This window comes from Cupressus sempervirens, chromosome 10, assembly GCF_028749045.1.
Source record: "Cupressus sempervirens isolate cs-2001-9-10 chromosome 10, ASM2874904v1, whole genome shotgun sequence".
Taxonomy (NCBI): domain Eukaryota; kingdom Viridiplantae; phylum Streptophyta; class Pinopsida; order Cupressales; family Cupressaceae; genus Cupressus; species Cupressus sempervirens.
The window spans coordinates 167290821-167314566 of NC_143127.1; the positions used below are offsets into that span (position 1 = coordinate 167290821).

The window sequence follows — 23746 nt, forward strand, 5'->3', positions numbered from 1 at the left end:
TAATATATTTATTTCAGGCTTGTCCCACTTCTTGCTATTTACTTATTGTATACACTGATTCTCTGAATATAAAATGTCCAGAACTTAGTTTATTATAGATCTGTAAACTCTGTTCTCACAGAAGAATTCTTATATACAGTCACCCATCTGAGAATGAATGTTGTTTGTACATAATTAATCCTTGGGTATTGAATGATCTGCACAGCCCTTCCTTACCTCCATTTATCAGATTTAGTTTGCTGACATATCTGATTAAGAATGACTTGCAACAGTAATCAATCTGCCTTGTAACAACACACTCCATGAATTCTGATACTATGGAAGCAGTGTGAGATTTGTCGTGATACAACATACATCAAATATCGAACAAGGAGAATAAACAAAACAATTTGATGATACAACTATATATGTGTCACATAGCCAACTATGTCTGCAATCAAAATCTTATAAGGAACAATGTCATTCAGAAATTACTCTGCCCCCCAACGGTGAAAGGATCTCAAAGGAGAAAGTATGTTGCCACTTATTTAGTCAGAATTACCTTGCCATTAAAATCAGGCGTATGGAGATGATCTTTATAATCTTCTGCTTGCTTTATCTGAGCTCTTAATTGCCGCTGACTGAAGTAGAGCAGTCTGTAATACCAGTGAAGTAATTGTTGTTACTGGTCTCTCATAATGCAAATGTTATATATACTATAGTGGTCTGAAAGTATTCGTTGTCTCTGATATCTGTGGTATGACTGATAATAGTCTATAAAGACCTTGGATATAGAATAGCAGTAATGAATAGCTTCTTATTACTTAGATGTATGTTGCTATTGCTAATTCTAATATTTGTACTCAAGTTATCGAAACTTTGAACTTTTAGTAGATTACTGCCACTTAGGTCTGTAGAGAATATAAAATAGTTATGTCAGAATTCAATCGGATGGTTGATAACTTATTTGATGATCTCTTCATCGATGATTGAGTGGATATCTTTGGTGTGTATTATTTGCATAGTCTTGTTGTATGATCAATGTCATTTCAATATTAATCAGTAGTTTTGGCTATTCTCTCATGATTTGATATTTTTAATGAGTCGCCCAGCATGTCAATGATGCAACTGTCATTCCTAGGCATTGTTATTAATTCCACCAATCTAAGTTTGAGTATGTGAATGCAAAATAGATAGGATGCCCTAGCGGTCTGAACTTCACATGAGTAGTTGTGTTCGGTGTGCTCACAAGATTTGTTGGTGATAGCATTTGTTACAAACAAGGACTATTCTAGGCTTCGTCAATAGTTTGCCCCCATTTTCCCGTCTGACTGTATCCTCCTGACTTCTGCAGTTTTCTCATTTCAATTTGCAGGTAAAATACATTTATATTTTTGTTGAGTTTGTAAAGTTCGCCTTGTAAAAAAATCTCCCTCCTGACTGGTTTGACTTGTTTCTAATCTTTGGATTCTGATTTCCTTTGTGATTCTTAATGCTCCTGATCACTGCTTATGATGTAGTACTTAGAATTCTTTATTGTTGAAGTACTAACCATTCTTAATAGCTTTGATTCAACCATTTGTAGCATCCAACAGTTAGAGATGGAAATCATGGCGTATGGCACTTCTGCAGATAGCTATCTGATACTAGGGAATATTACAGAAGTATTTAAAATTTTCTAATCTCTCCATAGTCCCACTTCATTTCCTCTTTCCATTTTCTACATTTTGCAGCCTGGTGCTCTAATACCATGTTAAGTTTTGAGGATCGTTTCCTGCAAATGTAATAACATTGCCATTTTTATTGGTGTGTTCTAAATGCAGATTTCAAAATTTATAAATATGAGAGGAGGAGACATGTCTCATGAAGAGACATGTCTCTACAGTTAATCATCACTAGATAATAATAAATATATTAACAATAATATAAATAACCATATATGCATATTATACATATTATATATATAATATAATATGTATTATAATATATATATATAAGAATATTTGTCTAAATGATGATTTACCATCAACAATGAATCTCATAATCGAATCAATCTGACTGAAGCTACAAACTTAACAACTTTTATCAATCTTTTGGATCAAACATTAAGCAAACCAAAGGCCAACACAAATAAGGCTACAGAAGCTCAAACCAACCCCTATTGGATGATATACAAGGCATATAGTCAAGATGCAATAGAGTCATCGATGATTGTCACTCCCCTTCTTTCACAAGTTAACAGTTCCTTTGTTGCAAAGTGGAATTGATCCACATACTATTTCATTGAATTAGTCAGCAGAAATAGGCTTGACTCTTGACAAGTTTAGAAGTTGATTGTCAAGTTTATTGCCTTGCTACTTCAAGATCAACAAACTCATCCAATAACTGGATGACTCTGGCTGCATTTTTTAGTGCTGCTCCCATAAAATCCACAAAAATTGATGAGGTACACTAAGGATTGGTTGGTGCACCATTGGATGAGTCAATCCCCCATATTGAGAGTGACTTGAATTGAAACTCCAATTATGATACAGCTGAAGATCACAGGCAACAACTAAATTTAGTTGTTATGTTCTTATTTTTATTTTATTTTTGTCATTTTGTGGCCTTTGATATTTAGCCATACTTGTTATGTATAAACAGTGACAATGAAAACAATGAAATTTTGTGATACTTGTGTGTCAACTCTCACATGACTTCTCAAATCAACTCTAAAATTTTGTATTATGGTTATATGATGAATATAGTGAATCTCTTCTAATACAAGTAATTTAAATTTCCTTTACTTTTTAAAATTGGCATCCCTTGTCATCCCCAAACAAATGCTTCACATCTTTGACATCCCATCCCCATTTGAAAACGTAGTGGAACATAGTCAAGTGTCATTATAATTAATCCTTCCTTTTGTTGATATTTAGATTTGCACTTTAAATTAAATAGCCTTTATCTAGCATTTGCCACATTTTGGCATTTTGCAAATTGCATAACCAATATATAAGGCTACATAAGCTCAAACCAACCCCTATTGGATGATATACAAGGCATATAGTCAAGATGCAATAGAGTTACCGATAATTGTCACTACCCTTCTTTCACAAGTTAGCAGTTCCTTTGTTGCAAAGTGGAATTGATCCACATTATATTTCATTGAATTAGTCAACAGAAATAGGCTCGACTCTTAACAAGTTTAGAAGTTGATGATCATGCCTATTGCCTTGCTACTTCAAGATCAACAAACTCATCAAATAACTGGATGACTCTGGCTGCATTTTTTGGTGCTGCTCCCATAAAATCCACAAAAATTGATGCGGTACACTAAGGATTGGTTGGTGCACCATTGGATGAGTCAATCCCCCATATTGAGAATGACTCAAATTGAAACTCCAATTATGATACAGCTGAAGATCACAGGCAACAACTAAATCTAGTTGCTATGTTCTTATTTTTATTTTTTTAATCATTTTGTGGCCTTTGATATTTAGCCATACTTGTTATGTATACACAATGACAACGAAAACAATGAAATTTTGTTATACTTGTGTGTCAACTCTCACATGACTTCTCAAATCAACTCTAAAATTATGTAATATGGTTATATGATGAATATAGTGAATCTCTTATAAAACAAGTAATTCAAATTTCGTTTACTTTTTAAAATTGACATCCCTTGTCATCCCCAAACAAATGCTTCACATCTTTGACATCCCATCCCCATTTGAAAACATAGTGGAACATACTCAAGTGTCATTATAATTAATCCTTCCTTTTGTTGATATTTAGATTTGCACTTTAAATTAAATAGCCTTTATATAGCATTTGTCACATTTTGGCATTTTGCAAATTGCATAACCAATATATAAGGCTACATAAGCTTAAACCAACCCCTATTGGATGATATACAAGGCATATGGTCAAGATGCAATAGAGTTACCAATAACTGTCACTCCCTTCTTTCACAAGTTAACAATTCCTTTGTTGCAAAGTGGAAATGATCCACATTATATTTCATTGAATTTGTTGAAACAAATAGCTATGGTTCAGAAAATTGCACTGATCACATGAGACTATACTCATGTATATATACATGTTGATATGTTGAATACCAATATGTATATGTACATGAATATAATCTGCATTTCATTATGGAGATCACAGCATTCAGAACTGCCGATGTATATTATTATTGAAGTAATATCTCGGAAATGAATTCAATAAACAATTGTATTTATACTGATTGTTAATGATTGCAATGGACTTAGTTAAAGTCTTAATGGCATTAGTTTTGTTATAACTAATCACATCGGGTATGAGCATTCCACCGATCGGGTGCATCAGTGAATGGTCATGTCTCCATTTGAAGAAATGCCCATTCACCCATGTACCTGTCCAGAATTGTATACATAGTATATGCCGCCCAATATTGCAACACAGAAATTGATTCATGTATGCAGATCGAAGGAAATACAAACATCGATCTTGAAGGAATATTTATATCACTTGCATTTAGATTATATATATTGTGCAGCACTTTGTATTCTTCATTGGAATTGACTGTACCTGCAGGAAATTTACATACTTCAGCATTATAAAAAGAAATCTGTAAGTAAACTTTACATGGTATCAGAGCTTGGCTAAGGAAAGATCACACTAAGTTTATTGAATTAGACTTTTACTTTAAGACAAACAATCCTCTCTCCCTACAAAATGACAAGCACGATGAGATTTGAACATCACCTTGGAAGTGCTGATAACTTTGAATCCTAGAAACTTCGAGTAATGATGTTGTTAAAAGAAAACAAATTGGAATCATTTGTAAAAGAGGACAGAGAAGAACCTAAAGATGATCTTGAGAAATCAGAATGGATCAAGAAAAATGAAAAGGCAATGAAGATAATTGTAGATGTTGTTCGAGATCACTAACCTATTGTGGCAAAACATACCACAACATATCGTATGTTTCGAGCTCTTGAAAATGCATTTATAATCAATAATACAAGCTGAAAACTTGCTCTTAAAAGGCAAATGAATAGTGTAATCATGAATAAAGGAGAAACTATAAATGCTTTCTTTATGAGAATCACAGACTCAAGAGGTCAATTATTTGCACTTGGTTATGAGATTGAAAATCAAGAGTTATCCTTAATAGCATTAGGAGGACTTCCAAACTCTTGGGAATCCTTTGTACAAGGTATAAGTGTTAGGTCTAAAATCCCTAAACTGAATCGTTTAAGATCAGATTGTCTCCAAAAAGAATCGAGATTAATGATTAAGGGAAAACACAAAACCCTAGATGAAGATGTTCAAGTTCTTAATACAAATGCTCATAAGAAAGGAAAGAAGAAAAACAACTAAAGGAAAAGAAATTTTCATGGAAAGGACAATCCAAACAGAAGAAAGACTTGTCCAAAATCCAATGCTTCAGATGTGATCTATATGGATATTATGCAATAAATTGTCCCGATAGACCTAAACCTCAAGCATCTTTTGCAAAATCTGAGAAGTCAAATGAAGGTAATGAATATGTGAAATATGTTTTCTATTCTACATTATCCAGCCAAATATCAACAAAAAGGAATACATGGATAGTTGACAACAAGTCTTCCAGACACATCACTGGATATCAGGATAACCTAGAAAGCATGGAAATAGAAACAGATGAAGAAGTTACAATTGGTGATGATTCTGCACACTCTATAAAAGGAATTGGTACTTGCACCATAAAATTGAAATCCGGAAATTCTATTCAACTTTTTGGAGTTCTCTATGTACCAAGTATTAAAAGAAATTTAATATCTATATCCGCACTTGAAGATGATAGTTATAAAATTGCATTCATGGAAGGGAAAGTACAAGCATGGTCTAAAAATTCAACCTTTAAGAAGGCTCTAAAAATAGGAGTACGACAAGGACTCTTATATGATCTACGTGCTAAGACAAACCTTGCACTTGTACATGAGACCTCTAATTCAAATGAAATATGGCATAGAAGACTAGGTCATATCAATTTCCGTGCCCTAACATCAATAAAGAAGGTAGTAACTGGAATGCCCAAGTTAAAACATATTCACAATGAATCATCTAAAGGTTGTGCCTTAGGGAAAAACACTAAAAGGCCATTTCCTCATAGTTTGATACTTCTAAAATATTTAAAGAGTTATGCAAACTCACTGGGATTAAGAGGGAGTTCACAGTCCCTTACAATCCTCAACAAAATGGGGTTGCTGGAAGGAAGAACAAAACTATTGTAGAAGTTGCTCGGACCATGATTTTTGATCAAAATTTGAGTATGTCTTTCTAGGCTGAAGCATCCAACACAACAATCTATATTCAAAATAGATGTCCTCACTCACATTTGGACAATAAGACTCCTATAGAAGCATTTTCTGGAAAAAAACCTAACATTAGTCACCGAAGGATATTTGGATGTCCTATATATGTACATGTACCTAAGGAGAAGAGGACTAAGTTAGAAACTTCTGGAAGAAAGGGTATTCTCATTGGTTTTAGTGAAACAGTAAAAGGATACAAAGTCAACATTCCTGGACAGAAACAAATAGAACTAAGCAGAGATGTCATCTTTGAGGAAGACATTGCTTTCAGAAGAGCCAAAACCTTCGATGAACTAGATACATTTGATGTATCTCCAGAAGAGACTCCTGCTCCTAAGATTCAGAGGGAGTTTCCTGAAGAGACTTCAACTGAAACTAAAATCCTTCCAAAGAGTCTTGATCACTCTAAAAGGCCACTTTGGGCAAGGAAAAAAATACAAAAAGGAGATGGATTTGCAGCCCCTTTAGGAACCTTCCGAAAAAGCAAGAGACCTAGAAAATTGACATATAATGCTTTCGTATGTGAGAGCTTGAATCCTGAACCCTTTAGCTCTCCTGGAGCACTTAAACATCAAGCTTGGAAAGACGCCATGGTGGAAGAACACCAGTCTCTACTAAAAAATGATGTATGGGACATAGTTCCGAGACCTAAGGAAAAATCTATTGTGTCTTCAAAATGGCTCTTCAAAGTTAAGTATGTTGTAGATGGCAGCATTGAAAAACATAAAGCTCGTTTTGTGGCTAGAGGTTTTTCTCAAAAGGAAGGAATTGATTTTAAAGAAACTTTTGCACCAGTTGCCAAGTACACTTTTGTTAGAGCTATAATAGCCATTGCAGCAATCAAAGGTTCGAAAATCCATCAAATGGATGTAAAAATTGCTTTTCTTAATGGAAAGATAGAGGAAGTAGTATACCTATGACAGCCAGAAGGATTTGTAACTCATGATGTTGCTTCTTATGTTTGTAAATTGAAGAAGGTTCTATATGGACTTAAACAAGCTCCCTAGCCCTAGTATGAAAGGATTGACAAATACCTTTTAAGTCTTGGATTCACCAAGAACGTGGCTGATCCAAATCTCTACTTCAAAGTAACTAAAGGTGATATGTTAATTCTAATTCTTTATGTTGATGATCTTCTAATTACAAGGGAAGAACGTCTTATTAATCAATGTAAGAAAGATTTGGCTTCTAAATTCGAGATGAAGGATTTAGGAATTCTCCATTACTTTCTTGGTTTGGAAGTACATCAGAAGTTTGGTAATATCTTTCTACATCAAAAAAAGTATACTATTGATATTTTGAAAAGATTTAGAATGTAGGATTGTCGACCTATGTCTACACCTATGGAAACCTTCACAAGCTAAAGGAAGCAAGTGTTGAGTCCAAACTAGTTGTCCCCAGCTTATACAGACAAATAATTGGGTCCTTGATGTATCTTGTAAATACTCAACTTGATATCTATTATGCAGTGAATGCATTAAATCAGTTCATGTGTGAACCTCGTGAGATTCATCTTGTTGCTTTGAAGCATATATTGGGGTATCTTCATGGTACTATTGGGTATGAACTTAAACATGAGAATACCAGCTTGGAGTTACATGGATATACTAATTCCGATTGGGCCGGAAGTGTAAAAGACCGGAAAAGCACATCAAGATGCTACTTCAGTTTAAGATCAGCCATGATCTCTTGGATCTGCAGAAAGCAAGCTTCTGTTGCTCAAAGTTCTACTAAGCATAGTATATTGCAGCAGCTATGGGAGCTAGAGAAGCAATGTGGCTTTGGAAGTTGCTTTCAAACTTGTTTGGTGAACCTTTGAAACCTACCAAAATTCATTGTGATAATCAAAGTTGTATCAAGTTATCTGAAGTTATCTGTGAATCTGGTATTTCATGATAGATCCAAGCATATAGAGATACCTTACCACTACGTAAGAGACATGGTGGAAAAAAAAGCTATTCAATTAGAATATATTAATACAAGTGATCAAACTGCTGACATTCTCACCAAGGCTCTCCCTAAAGTGAAAGTTGATCATTTCAGAAAGAAACTTGGCTTGATTGAAATGTAAGTTTATGAGACTGAGTCTCAACTTTGTAAATTTGTATTAATTAAATAAAGATGTTTAAAGTGTAAACTCTTTTGTCATATGTGTGACTCTATGACTCATGGGCCTACCCTATGTTCATTATTTAAGGAGATAATCTTTTATAATAGAAAATTGATTCTGATAATATAAGGTGACGACTTTATTATTATTAGATTACTATCATGATGAATATCATGTGACTTGATATTTAAGGAAAGATCATGTTAGTTAAAAGAGCATGCTGATGGATATCATGTGACTTGATATCTATTGAAGATCAATATGTTCAAATTCACGATGGATATTATGTGACTTAATATCTATGGATGTACCATGATCTGTATGGTGAATATTATGTGACTTGATATCTATATACACACCATAACTGAAAAGAATATCATGAGACTTGATTTTCTTGTATATATCTTGAGGATATTACTTCTTATAATGAGAAAAATTCATAAGACTTGTGTGGAGCAATAGAAGTGCAAAGCTACAAAGGTTATAATTACATTATGTTATTTGTTGATGATCATTCTAGAATGATGACAGTTATCTTTTTGAAATATAAATATGATGTTTTCCAAATGTTTAGGTGGTGCTTAGCAAGAGTTGAGAAAGAAATAGGTAAGATTTTGAAATGTTTGAGATCAGATAGAGGAGGAAAATTCACATCACATGAGTTCCCTAGCTAAGAGGGAGTGTTGAAACAAATAGCTTGGTTCAAAAAATTGCATTGATCACATGAGACTATACTCATGTACATATACATGTTGATATGTTGAATACCGATATGTATATGTACATGAATATAATCTGCATTTCATTATGGAGATCGCAGCATTCAAAACTGCCAATGCATATTATTATTTAAGTAATATCTCAGAAATGAATTCAGTAAACAGCCGTATTTATACTGATTGTTAACGATTGCAATGGACTTGGTTAAAGTCTTAATGGCATTAGTTTTGTTATGACTAATCACATCGGGTGTTACCATTCCACCGATCAGGTGCATTGGTGAATGGTCATGTCTCCATTTGGAGACATGCCCATTCACCCATGTACCCGTCCAGAATTGTATACATAGTATATGCCGCCCGATATTGCAACACAGAAATTGATTAATGTATGCAGATTGAAGGCAATACAGACATCGATCTTGAAGGAATATTTATATCATTTGCATTTAGATTATATATACTGTGCAGCACTTTGTATTCTTCATTGGCATTGACTGCACCTGCAGGAAATTTACATACTTCAGCATTGCAAAAAGAACTCTGTAAGTAAACTTTACAAAAATAGGCTTGACTCTTAACAAGTTTAGAAGTTGATGATCATGCCTATTGCCTTGCTACTTCAAGATCAACAAACTCATCCAATAACTGGATGACTCTGGCTGCATTTTTTGGTGCTGCTCCCATAAAATCCACAAAAATTGATGAGATACACTAAGGATTGGTTGGTGCAACATTGGATGAGTCAATCCCCCATATTGAGAGTGACTTGAATTGAAACTCCAATTATGATACAGCTGAAGATCACAGGCAACAACTAAATCTAGTTGTTATGTTCTTATTTTTTTTATTTTTTGTCAATTTGTGGCCTTTGATATTTAGCCATACTTGTTATGTATAAACAATGACAACGAAAACAATGAAATTTTGTTATACTTGTGTGTCAACTCTCACATGACTTCTCAAATCAACTCTAAAATTATGTAATATGGTTATATGATGAATATAGTGAATCTCTTATAATACAAGTAATTTAAATTTCCTTTACTTTTTAAAATTGATATCCCTTGTCATCCCCAAACAAATGGTTCACGTCTTTGACATCCCATCCCCATTTGAAAATGTAGTGGAACATAGTCAAGTGTCATTATAATTAATCCTTCCTTTTGTTGATATTTAGATTTGCACTTTAAATTAAATAGCCTCTATATAGCATTTGCCACATTTTGGCATTTCGCAAATTGCATAACCAATATATAACATTTTCACCCTAAATTTATTCTATTTTATACAAGTTGTTTGTCAGTACTTGGAACAAAAAAACAAAATCAAATCACAAGAAATTAAAATCAAACTCTAATCACAAGAAAACCTTAAATTGAGCATTAATTTGGATTTGATTGCGCATATGAAAAAATGTATGTGCTCAAAAAAATTGCAATCGCTTTGGTGACATGTCAACAGTTTCCAACATGTTTGCATTTTTTATTTTCGACAAAATTTTGGACATTAAAAGATTGATAAGATCTAGATGGAGTTGGAGAGCAATCTTAGATTTATACATTTTTTAGACGAAAATATGAATGGCCATGATTGGTTTGATCAATCTTGAGAGCTAAAGATTAATTTACAATTAGCTAGTTTGATTTATTAGCTCAATTGATTGATTAGTCAGCTACCTTAATGAATTAGTTAACTAGTTCGATTGCTTTGTCAACTAATTTGATTTAGAGTTGAATAATTGATTATTTACTATTTAGTAATTTGATGTGAAGTAGAATGTAATGATTATTAGTTTGTTTGTTTAATTATTTATTCATTTGTTTAAATATTTATTTAATGAGATGTGTGTGCATAAATAAATTAGAGCTAATTAAATAATCAAAGGGTGGTGTTAAAGGGATCTAAATGGGAGCTAATGTAGCTTACTTAATGAATTGACATGGGGACTTGCGAATTAGCATGATTAAATAAATATATTGATAAGATGAATAGTTGATGGGATGACAATAGGGTGATTACAACATTAAGGTGGTAAATTTTGAGTCTACGTATTCCCTTTTTTGAAGGGGCACCGACATAAAGAAGCAATGGCTTTTCACAGAAAATAGATATAGAAGAAAAAGAAATGGATGCAATAGGACCCAAGTACCATGATGGTTAACAAGATGCCCCTCAAGAGGTCATGTAGTGATAAAAGCTAAGAATGGGCAATTGAAATGAGAAGAGAGGTGGTGAGAAGGAAAATATGGGCTAGAATGGATTCAAGCCAAAATCAAAGGTGGTGAGCAAATAGTGATTAAGAAGAAAGGATAGTTACGGATAAGTTATTAAAAAGAAATGTGTTTAATAAAGAACACAAGTGTGAATTTTGATGATGTGATGGTAAATGTTGGGAAGATTGCGTAGAATTTCAAAATATTGAGCAACTTGATGTATTGTAGCATACATCAAGATGCCTCGTACTATGGAAAACCATAATAACATTGTCAAAATATGTCACAATACAGACATAGATGCAGCAAACAAGCAAGTCAAGAAATCAAGACAAGAACAACACAATGAAAAACAAATCAAATCAATTTTTGTTTGTCCATGATTGTTGATGTGCATTTTTTACACTTGCCAAGTCAGAATAAAATCCGAAGTATTATATTCTCTATTGAAAAAGGAAACCTCAAATGCTGACCAATGTTAAACTATGTAATTGAATAAGGCAACCCAAGGTTTATACTACAAACATCTAACTTAGTGTTCGATATATCTCAGTGAATTGATTTAATATTGTTGTAAACACAAAGGGACTTACAGAATCCTTCTTGGATTTTATCAACTTATTTTCCCTCAAGGCAGCTGGAACTTGAACATTTTATTCGAACTTCAAATAAAAGATTAAAAAGGACAAGGGGCTTGGAGAATCTAAGCTACTTCTACACCTAAGGGCAATGATGGTAATTGATAATACTTTGAGAAATGGATCCCTTAAACCAATCTTTTCTTTGCAATGAGGAACAACTACACACAAAGATTTTCATATTGTAACATCCATCCAAACACCCAATAATGGCGCAATCCAAATGAACATCCACAATCAAAATAGTGCTTAAGTGGGTTCAAACTACCTATACAATACAATTTGCAATTTACAAGCTACAATGGTATGAATCAAGAAATTCATCATTTATCTCCGCATTTCTCTATTAAAATCAATGAGCTCTAACTAAAACTTGAGAAGTATAAACCATACAACATGTTGGCACACAAAGATCCACCATATTTCCAATAAAATTTGTATATTACTTCAACATGTCTTGGCAACAATCTCTGATCTCCTCCTACTACTGCTACTACTTGCTCTCTCTACTCTACAACTAATCTGTTTAATGCCTTTACAAAAGAGAAGGTCAAGCCTTTATATAGACCTCCCAATTACAAATGAAGGGTCCAAATGAAATCTAAATAACTGCTGAGATATTTAAATGAAAACCCTTATTGGGATAGTTACAACTACCATCTACATACATTTAATGCCATCAAAGAGAAAATTACAAGTCCTTAAGTACATATCCTTATGAGGACAAACCAATGAGAAAATGTATGGTCGTATTGCATTAAATTCCATCAACATGTCTAATTGTTGATGAGTTGGGTTCGATGAACTTGGACATGTTGATCTTGAATTATTTGATTGACTGTAGATGAGTAGGCACCACCTCAACATATATATCTTGTAATCTTTCATACTTCATCACAAAGAAGTCCTTGCACTTTCAACAATATCTCTCAATCTCAACATCTTTAAGCCTTTTCACTGATTGTGATGGTTCATATTTCCAAATTGCTTCATCTTCACAAACGCTCTTCAACAAATATTTTGAGATTCTTCTCTTTGACTTGTTTGAAGTTGTCCTTGTCTTGGAACTTCTTGTAATCTGGAAACCAGACTTTCTGCTCTTGTGTGTAAATAATACATGTCGAGAAATTCACTCTTCTCCTCATTTGTGGAAAGGAAAGCCATAACCTCTTGTATAACATTGAGCTCTATTGTATCTCATGGCAAACCATCACTTCCGTACATCTATGCAAAATGATAATTGAAGCAGTTGATTCCTTTGATCCTCTTCCCACAATAATCACACATCACTTGTCTTGTTTCTCTCTATGGGGTTCCATGCCTCCAAGTAAGGTCCACAAGGTTGTCACCAGATGCCATATCTCCAGCAAAAGTTGAATTTTGAAAGTAAGGCATAAACAAAAAGCTTAAAAATTATATAATGTAAACACTAGGAGCTAGCCAAAGAATGGATATAAATTATATGAGAATACAATAATAAAATCCTACTATGAGAGAGAAAGAAAACAAAAATCAGAAAAAAAAAGTTAAAACCCAAGTAGAGGCATTGTTAGGTTACATGCCTTGTAAATGCTGCCAAAAACTTGTTGGTACTCAAATCAATCCAAGATGACACAAAATCTTTTGAAATCGCAATCATTTGCAAATCCACTGAATGCTGTCAACATGTCAAAGAAGAGAGAGTTGGAAGAAGAAATTGTGAAAAATTAAGCGCTTTAATGCTTTTCTGGCCATGAACTGTTATTATGCATCATCAGGCAAGTGTTTTGGTCAGACTTGGGAACTTTTGGCAAATTAACTTGTGGATTTCTCACCAAGAAACATCGAAACTTGCAAAAGAGTTAACTTGCGCAGAATTTATCACACTAATCTGATTTTTAAACTGTGATAAGATGTGTTTTATGTGGTATTAAAATGGGATGCTAGAAATGAACCTGAATGATAAGGTACAATCGAGAATGCAACAGCATTCAAGAATGCAGCTGCAAAAGTTTAAAAAAAGGACCATCCAAATAGTATGCAACAAAGGAAGAAGACCATGAAATAAAAGCTTGATTCTTTCAAATTTGGAGATAATGGACCAGAATTCATGGAGGCACGCCAAACTCCCTACCAATTTAACTTAAGTCTGAATTTCAATCTCAACAAAAACCCTCTTTACACATCACCTTTGTTGGTAGGCAGTAAGAATAGAGAAAGCGATGCAGCAGAAAAAGATGCAGGGGTGACCCAGATTGGGACTCCATAAAGTGCTGCAAATGACAGACTGAAGGACGAGGTGCCAACAAAAAAGATCAAAGCGGAGGGTATAAAGAGGTCAGTAATGTGCAAGGCAGAAAGGATAGGATACCACAAGACTGTTAACAAGCTGAATAGGAAAAAAACTCAAATCCACAGATTGTGCAGGTTGCAGAACTTTCATGTTTGAGAATGTTTCAGGCATGACACAGGTTACCAACAAAAACATGGAGAACCTGATAAGTTTGCTCCACATAAAATCTACTTACAACACTCTGGTAGGAGAGAAGAAATACAGAAGTGCACCCTCCAATGGAAAGATGGGACTGTACACTCACTGATGCAGAGGACTGTGATGCTATTTAGTTTTTATCTATGTTACTGGCTTCGCACCATGGATCCTCGAACCAGGTCTGGGTGCAAACCGAATTCGGGTTCGCATAATGGTTCATGATGAGTCCAGGCAGGGTCTGTGCTTGGACCTATGGGTCCATCCGGGTCCGAACCACCACAGACGAGTGCGGACCCACAAGTTCAAGAAAGGACCCCACTCAAACCCTGTGCCGTACGGACCCCACTCAGACCCCATGCCGACCGCCAGGGACCTGCAGCAATTAAGTGAAAAGGTGGGGCCATAACACATTAAAATGACATTTTTTAATATTTTATTCTCTCGACCCTACTATGGAACCTCCAACCACATTTCATTTCACATTTGCTCTCTCCATCTTGCAAGTTTCAAGTGAGGTGATTGTATTTGAAGGAGATCGATTGTGGAGTTGCGAATACCTTCCAAAGAAGAGACTTGAGTGTTTAAGATATGCATTTCAACCATATTCTTTAGTTTTTGATAGATTATTTCAACTTTTTGAAAAGTTTTTTAAAAAATTCAAGTTTTTGAATAAGTTTTGAAATTTGTTTTTGTTTCCATTTTTGTTATAGATTGCAACAATAAGTAGTCAAAGCTCAATGGGTGGGTCTCAAAAATTTAAAATCAATAAAGGATCTCCTCTATGGAAATATACTACAAGAATTTCTCAATGATTTGGAGGTGGGGGATTTGTGTGGAAATGTAACTTTTGCAACTCAAAATATAGAAGCTCCTACTAATGAGTAAAATTTCATTTTATGGGCCCTATGGGTAAAGGGATTAATATGTGAGAGGGTCCACCAAGGGGAGATAAGAAGGGGTTATCACCTGGACAAATAGCAGCATTCATTAAAGAACATGAAGATGCAGATCAATTACTTGCAAAAGGAAAACAAAGTGGTTATTCCAGGTTAAAAAAAAAATACCACTACCACCCACTCAACCACCCTCTAGACATCCCTTCCTGCCTATGCCTTCTAGGGAGGATAAAGATGAAGATGGACCACAAGTCACCACCTGCAAGAGAGGCCCACTAGACAAAGCATTTCAAAAACGAGGCAATAGATATTCCTAATGAAAAAATTGCACATTGCCTCTATGTGAATGGTCTTCCATTCAAATTAGTGAGGTTACCCTATTGGAGGGAGATGGTGGCAGCAATAAGTAATGCACTTTTTGGTTACCAAGGTCCTAGATTTGAAAAGGTGTACACCACCTTATTGCATAAAGAGAGGAAAAATGTAGAAGCCCAATTAAAACAAATTAGATAGTATTGGGTTTAATCAAGTGTGTGCATTGTCACTAATGGATGGAAAGATTGCAAAGACCATCCCTTGATCAATGTTATTGTTATGTCTCCCAAACGGGTAATGTTTTTGAAGGCGGGTGACTGTTAGGGGGAAGTAAAAGATGCAAAGTTTATTTCCCGAATTCTCATTGATTCCATAGAGGCGGTGGGTAGTGATAATGCTGTCCAAGTAATTGCGAACATATGATCACATGTTTTGGACAACACGCACCGTACAATCACTTAATTTGGTGATGCAAGCAATTGGCGCCCAAGTAGACCTGGTGAAACAAATTTATGAGGGTGAGGAGTTTCAGATGTTTGTGACAAATCACCACATGTCACAAGCAATTTTCAAAATTTCTCCAAATTGGAACTATTGAAGGTAAATTTCATAATTTAATTTATTTAGTTTCATTATCATTTTATGTCATGTTTTGTGTTATTGAATTTTTGTGTTATATATTTTAAGTGTGTTACTAAATTATTATTATTAACATGTTCTTATGAGGCTGAAGCCTGTTTTGCCTCTCACAATCGTCTTAGGAAAACTTAAAATAAAAGAGGCATTGTCATAGAAGGACATTAGCAACCAATGGAGCATTTGGAAGCAGTTCAATATAGTAAGGGCCCAAAAAGTGAAGGCAATGATATTGGATGATGATTGGTGGGGTCATGTTGAGTATATATTGGAATTCATTGAGCCAATCATATCTATGTTTCACTTTGTTGACACCATGTTGGAGAAGATAAAAGTGGTAAGTTATAAATTTTAATTTATAATACATTCCTCTATCATTGTTATTGAGAGACATCTAAATTTTTCATTAACATAACTTACGTCAAGATAACTTACATGATCATCATTTGATATCCTAAGTGATACAAAGAACAAAGAATGATCTTGAGGACAGCTTTTATTAAAAGGTGGAAGCAATTGTTCTTCATCGCTGGAACAAAATGACCACAACTCCTTGCCTATGCTCTCTCTCAGATACGATAGTGCAGAGGTACTCATTATTCCTACTAGGGTACCACCATATAGAGATGTTGAGGTTGCTAGTGGGTATAAGAGTGCACTTAGCAGGCTCTTCAGTGATACAGAGGTGGGGACAACTGTGAGGGGAGAATTTAGATCATTCATCTCAGGAAAAGATCTTCTCCTGCCTACTATAAATGACCAAAGCAGAATAGATGCAATTACATGGTGATACTAGTACATTCATGGTCTGGATTATGTGTACCTCCAACCTCTTGCCATTAAGATCCTCTCGGGAGTAAGTTTTAATTTTTTTAGTTTTTTTCTCTTTTTTTTGCTCCCTTGCATTGTAGAATTTAACACTTCAATATTCTTGAAATTATCTTGTACTTTTATTTTTTATTTTGTTTGATTTCACTCCAAGTTGCTAGTACTTCTGTTGCTGAGCAGAATCAGAGTACTTACTCCTTTATCTACTCACTCAAGCATAACCGGTTGGCTGCCAAAACAGACGAGGACTTGGTGTTTATTCCCACTAATTTGCGTCTCATGGCATGCAAGGATCTGAAATACAAAAAGGGAGTAGAGAAGTTGTGGGATGTAGCACCCGAGTCTCCTTACTCAGATATGACCATTCACGATCTTGCTAGACCACAATGGTGCTGTGAATGATGTTTTCACTTGGTGGATCTAGTACTTACAGAACCGATTTGGGTGATAATGAGGATCTACTAGCAGCTATGGAAAATGAAAATCCTATAGACAATGCATTTTTTGACAATCCATTTGATGATTGATCAAAACTTTGATTATTTATGAACATTAAACTTTGAATCTGTTTCAACTTTCAAACTTTCATGAACAATATTTTAATTCAGTAATTCAATGCAATGATTTTCATTAGGATGGTAGAATCATGTTTTAATGTTTACCTTTGGCACTTGGCAGTGATCCATGATCAGACATCATACTATAAAAAGATTTAGTTTTACACTATTGTATATTTCTCTTTTTTTTTGTATGTTATAAACACACACACACACACACACACCCCTACAAACCATAATGAAAAGGGGAAAAACCCCCAAACCCATGAACTGGATTCTCGTACACGAACCTGTCCCCAAACTCGAACCGGTAACTTAGGTTTTTATGCTTTTACAATTTAAAATTTTGTGTTGTTATTTGCCCGTTATAATACCAGAGAGACCGAAACCTGCAACAGTGCTACAACATTTTAAGCTTTCTTGGATGACAAATTGATATAGCTCTTTGGTGTTTTCCCCTTTTTTATGATAAATTGCTTCTAACCTTTATGACAAAAGATATACTGATTTCAGAGACTGCAAATCATAGCCAATCAAAATTAACCTGTATAAAAGAGGTTCCTAAATTATAAAGCATACCTTTGGAAGCCCCCCAATTCCAAGTGCAAGATCAAGGTTCAAAGACCCAGTCGAAATGACAGACACATTTCTACGAACGAAAAAGCGCCCTAGCCACTTGACAGATTCCTTGCCAAGATCATCACTGATTTGAGTGAGGGCCGCATGCAGTGTTGCCTCTTTTTCAGAAGCTTTATCATCACTAGATGCCTCGTCAGCATCAAAGTTTGCCTCGTCAAAGTTTTCAGAAGCTTTATCATCACTAAATGCCTCATCAGCATCAAAGTTTTCCAAAGCTTTATCAGCACTAGATGCCTCATCAGAATCAAAGTTTACCTCATCAAAGTTTTCAGAAGCTTTATCATCAATAGATGCCTCGTCAGCTTTACCTAACAAGTACGAACAATCAAAGCAACGGAAATCATAAATTTATCAAATTTCTTGTAAAGTAAACAAAAACTACAAGATACTAGGGGATGAAGAGAAAGGATCACAACCCGTCTATAAAGATAGATATATTAGCTAGCAGTTTATTAAAATATGTTTCATTATATGTTCCATCTTCACAATAGTAAAATGAAGAAACTTCTGCAACCAATCAATGCACATAAACATAAATATTTCAAGTACAACAAAATAAGTCATATTACAGCTTAACAAGCTTCAGCAAAATATGGCATCCCCGTATATCATTCCCATTTCCATTTCCATTATGAAATTCAGATAGAGGTAATTACATAACTAAGAAACAAAGGTGATGAGGTGACCATGCAAGTGTTGGAACATAAGTTCTGCTAAGAATATCATTAATCCATCTATGTGCCCAAGCTCACTAATAAACTCTTCTTTGAGTGTTGATAAAGAAAGAGGATTCTTTGAGGTCACAGTTTTAAAGTAGTGACCAATAAACTTCACAATATCCATATAGAATCCTGCAAATAACCACAGGTGATAAGGTAGCCCTGAAAATGCGGGCCCATAGGTCCTGCTGATGTTCTACCAATATCTTAACTGCATACACATGAAAGTGAGGGAGACTAAAAATAGAAACATCACAAATCCATATATGTGAAAGGATTGGAATCTACTGATTTTGTTTTGGAAAAATAATCATTGTGGGACGAAGAGGATCCTACAAGACGGAGTCACTGAAAGAATGGCCAAACCTTCAAGTAAATTCTCTCAAGTTCAAAATGTAGCACATAATGGACGAGCCACCACTTGTATAGGCCCAAACTCACCAATAAATCCTTCTTTAAGTCTAGATAAAAGAGAGGATTCCTTGAGGATAACAATTTCGAAGTAGCAGCTAATAGAATCCTGTAGCTAAGAACTACAGATGATGAGGTGACCATGCAAATGCTGGAACATATGATCTGCTGATATTCCAGCAATATCTTAACCGTCAACACATTAAGGCAAAACTGAGAACATCATATATGGATCTATTCAAAAGGATTGCAATCTACTGGTTTTTTTGGAAAAGAGATAATCAGGACATATCAAGGATCCTATACAAGACTGAAAGAATGGCCTGACCTTCAAATAAATTCAATTTACTCTGAAGTTCAGAATGTAGGGCAGAATCCAAGAGCTACTACTTTGTGCAGGCCCATGATCATTAATAAACCCTCCAACTGTGAACTGAGGGTAAAATTTTGAAGTAGCGATGATGAACTTCACTTTAAGAGTTTCCTCAAGTCTGTAAATTCAATGGCCTAGTACACAAGGCATGGGAGAGATGATTGAAAACAAGTACCACCCATAGCTCCCTTCAAGATGATGCTTCAACAAAAATTGATTAAGTCAAAGGCAAGAGGTATACACTAGAATCATGTACCCTTCATTCCAGACTTTTAGAAAATCTATATGAGGTTAACATCTACATTAGTTTGGGTGAAACTTCACAATCTACCACCAAATTTCTAACAGAAAGTCTTCTGAGAGGTATTTGCAAATCATACAATATGTTTACCTTCAGATAGTTAAATTCTGAAAAAAAACATATAAAAGAGGAACTTGCTAACTTATGCATTAGTAATTGCAGATGAAATACTGATGTAAATACCTACTAGATGAAATCCTGTGAAAGTCTCAAGGAAATTTTTTAAGTTATTTTTATACCAAAAAGTTTTCTCATAAGTTTTCTCACAAGGTTTTGAGGCAAGTCCTAGACTACGAGAAAGTAACTCCAAGAAATTATCTTTAGGTAGCAGTTGCCAAAATGTTGTACATTAGTGTGCATTGATTAAAATTACTCATTTCGCCACTTTCTAGATTCACTAATTGCATATCAAGGTGCAATAATTAATTACACCTAATAAGTAGACAACTTCCACCAGTACGTCATTGTTATAAATAAATGTATAGCTCAATCCTGTCAATTGTGGTTTTCGCATGTTTTTGGCTCAGAAAGGAGGTTTTTTCACTTGCAACGGCATATCTTTAGTCTTTCTGGCAGCAGCGCCTCTGCTAGGTGTGTCTCTTCTTATGGACCTCTTGGTTAGTTTGCATATTCTCTCAATACTCATTGCAAGAAACAAAAGATGACTTAAATAAGTCTAGCCATATAGAAGTACCCTTAGATGGAACGTGCAATGCCCCTTTTCTGGACATTAGGAAAATTATATTTAAATTTATGAAATATTTAAATTGTCTTATGAGATATTAATGCAGATTTATCAAAAGGTCAATTTAACATTATAGGGGCATTAATAAGAGACAAAAAAGCAAGAGGACAAGGAGACAGGATAGGGGAAGCCAAAGAGTCGTGTCATTAAAGCATTTAAAGGAGGAGAAATGGTTTAATTCGAGTATGCTTGGATTTTGGACTTGTGTTGGAGATTTCTCTTGGAGAAATTAAAGAAGCTTCAGCTTCTATTTAGGGATCCTGAGGACGGAAGCCTTCAGGCTCTTCTCAACGAATTGGATGCAAACCTGGTTCAGCTCATGTTGGATTCAAGACAGAGTTCACACTACATAAACAGGTTTCATTTCTAGTAATTTCCAATCTGGATGTTGTTACTGTACAAAGATTGGATATTTGGTGACTAAATTATTGTATTGCTGATTACTATAATACAATAACTTGAGCATTTAAATCTGGAAATATTGGGGATATTTGTTGTTAATTTAAATTTTGGAAAATTCTGCTGAAGAATTTGGTTAAATATTCCGGGTGGGGATATTTTAGGACGATTAGTCAATGATAGGAACTATACAAAATTGATATTCCTTATAAACCAAGTGTCTCTTCTTATGGACATCTTGGTTGGTTTGCATAATCTCTCAACACCCATTCCAAGAAACAAGAGATGACTAAATAAGTTTGTAGCCATATAAAAGTATACATACAATGGCAGTGCAAAAAAGGCAACAATTATCATTTATTGAAAAAATCAAACATCATGTCAAAGTAAGAAATAGCAGAATGAATGTGGAATCCAATAAAATAATGATGAATCAATGAATAAATTCAAAATGGAAATAATATTAAATTATTAATAGAAAGTACAACATGCATCGAAAGAAAAAGGAGATGACTTAAATAATTTCTAGCTCCATTGAAGTATAAATATAATGGCAGCACAAAAAAAGACAACAATGATCATTTATTGAGAAAATCAGACAAAATGTCATAATCAGACATAGCAGAATGAATGTGGCACACAGTAAAATAATGATGAATCAATGAATAAATTTGATAGAAACAGTAATTCAGCTTATACCTTCTAATAAAATATTGCGAGATTGCAACATACGTGCCCACTTCAATGCTCCTAGCCCATGCTAAAATTTCAAATAAATTTTTTTTTGTAAGATTGATATGAGTAGGTGGTTTAGCATAACAGAAATAATAAAATAATCATAACTTCGACCGCATTCTGAACGAATAGAAATAACTGATTTGATATAATGAAATGAAGTTAGGCAAAACAAATAATCCATTAATATCTATTGAAGGCCTTGTAGGATTTATTAATGACAAATTTTCTTATTCAGCTTGAATCGTGTTAATTCCATATTAATTTCTTTCGACTTAAGAACCTTAAACTTCAGCATAAGATCATAAACTATTTGCCTCTTATATCCATCTCATCAAATTCAACAAATTCACGTTGAATATTTAGGAGATCGGTTAAAACTTGAATCTATGACATTCCATAGGCTGTTAGTCACTCCAACACATATCTACTACAACCACTTCAGCACTCTAAATTAGTGGTCCTCTTAAGTCTAGAATGTCGATCGTACATCATGTCTCTGAGTTTCTAGCCTAGTTTAGTTCTGAAACAATATGGAAGTTTTTTATGGAGCAGCTAAGACTCAAAACAACGCCCTTTACACCCAGGCTATTCTTACCACCTATTAGCCCAACATATGGTTCTAAATTTGGACCGCCCAACAATTCATCCTCGGGTTTTTAGGACCCCAATGTCCAAGGTCTTACAAGGTTATATAATAGCCTATCTTCAATAATACGAGTAGTTCTGATGTAATGGCAATTAGTTACATTAGCAAACAATGTGTTTGAATCCAGTTTTCCTTGAGAATAGCACATGCCGAGCCAAGCTGGGCTCTGTATGAATACAAATGGTTGCAAGACTACTAAAAACCCTTATTACATTTTTTATAAACCTTACTTTAATAATTAGAAATTCGGCACAATTTTCATTGAAGCATTTCATGCACAGGTGTCACAAAATTATTTATGCTTAAGTCAATCCTGAGGTGAAACTCGAACCTGATTGTGCGACAAAATAAGAGAATATTTTTGGCGGTAAAGGATGGTAGAAGCAGCTTTTCCGAAGCATCTACGGTGACGAAGCAAGCGTAAGGACCTCAAAATGCAGAAACCTCTACCTGCTAATGCGGTTGACATTTTGAAATCGGAAATGTAAAATGGATTTTGAATGCAGAGGACTATCTAAAGATTTAAAGTGTAAAACCCCAGAGAGCGCCTATAATTTTCGCGGGGTGAAACTTCAATCCTTGGGGCGCCCCAAAACAAGAGATGATGTACAACTAGAAATTGGCTAACATACATAAGCCCTTCCCTCCCGTGAGGCTAAAGATAGTCTATGGGACGGACCACTTCATACATCGATTTTCCTCCAAAAATGAACTAGGTGATGAGTATCCTTGGCTTCTCAATAATCCTTTGGTTGAATAGATCTATTCAAGAGTTCATTGTCAAGATAGTAACAAAACTATTTTGTTGTCTTTGAAGACATTACAGTATGAAATGAAATTATTTTTGTTTCCACTTTTTCTAATGAGGTGCAGAATATATGCTTTTTCTTTCCAAATTTCTTTTGGTCTTTCCCAATGTTAAGTTTCAGATCAAAGTTGATGAGAGTTGGTCCTTAATTGAACAAAAAGAATTTGGCTCTCGAGGAGATATTTGCACCAATCTGATCTCTTTGATGATGATTATGAGTAAGATTAAACTCTGCAATATAGTACTCTTTTTTTCTCAGTAAACCTTTATTCCA

General features: G+C 34.5%; 1 protein-coding gene across 2 annotated transcripts in view; it reads right to left on the bottom strand.

The window, feature by feature from the left end:
* Nucleotides 1–23418, bottom strand: part of LOC149533130 (uncharacterized) — a 154242-nt gene extending 130824 nt beyond the window's left edge. The window contains exons 1-3 of one of the 2 annotated variants that reach the window (XM_089805120.1): nucleotides 22996–23418; nucleotides 21980–22040; nucleotides 18273–18640 (exon numbers count right to left, since the gene is read on the bottom strand). In XM_089805120.1, the coding sequence (XP_089661246.1) occupies nucleotides 18273–18640; nucleotides 21980–22040; nucleotides 22996–23133 (567 nt within the window). In that variant the 5' untranslated portion in view covers nucleotides 23134–23418. The remainder of the gene's footprint in view (nucleotides 1–18272; nucleotides 18641–21979; nucleotides 22041–22995) is intronic. The other variant, XM_089805121.1, reaches the window with a different exon arrangement.
* Nucleotides 23419–23746: the final 328 nt, after the last annotated feature.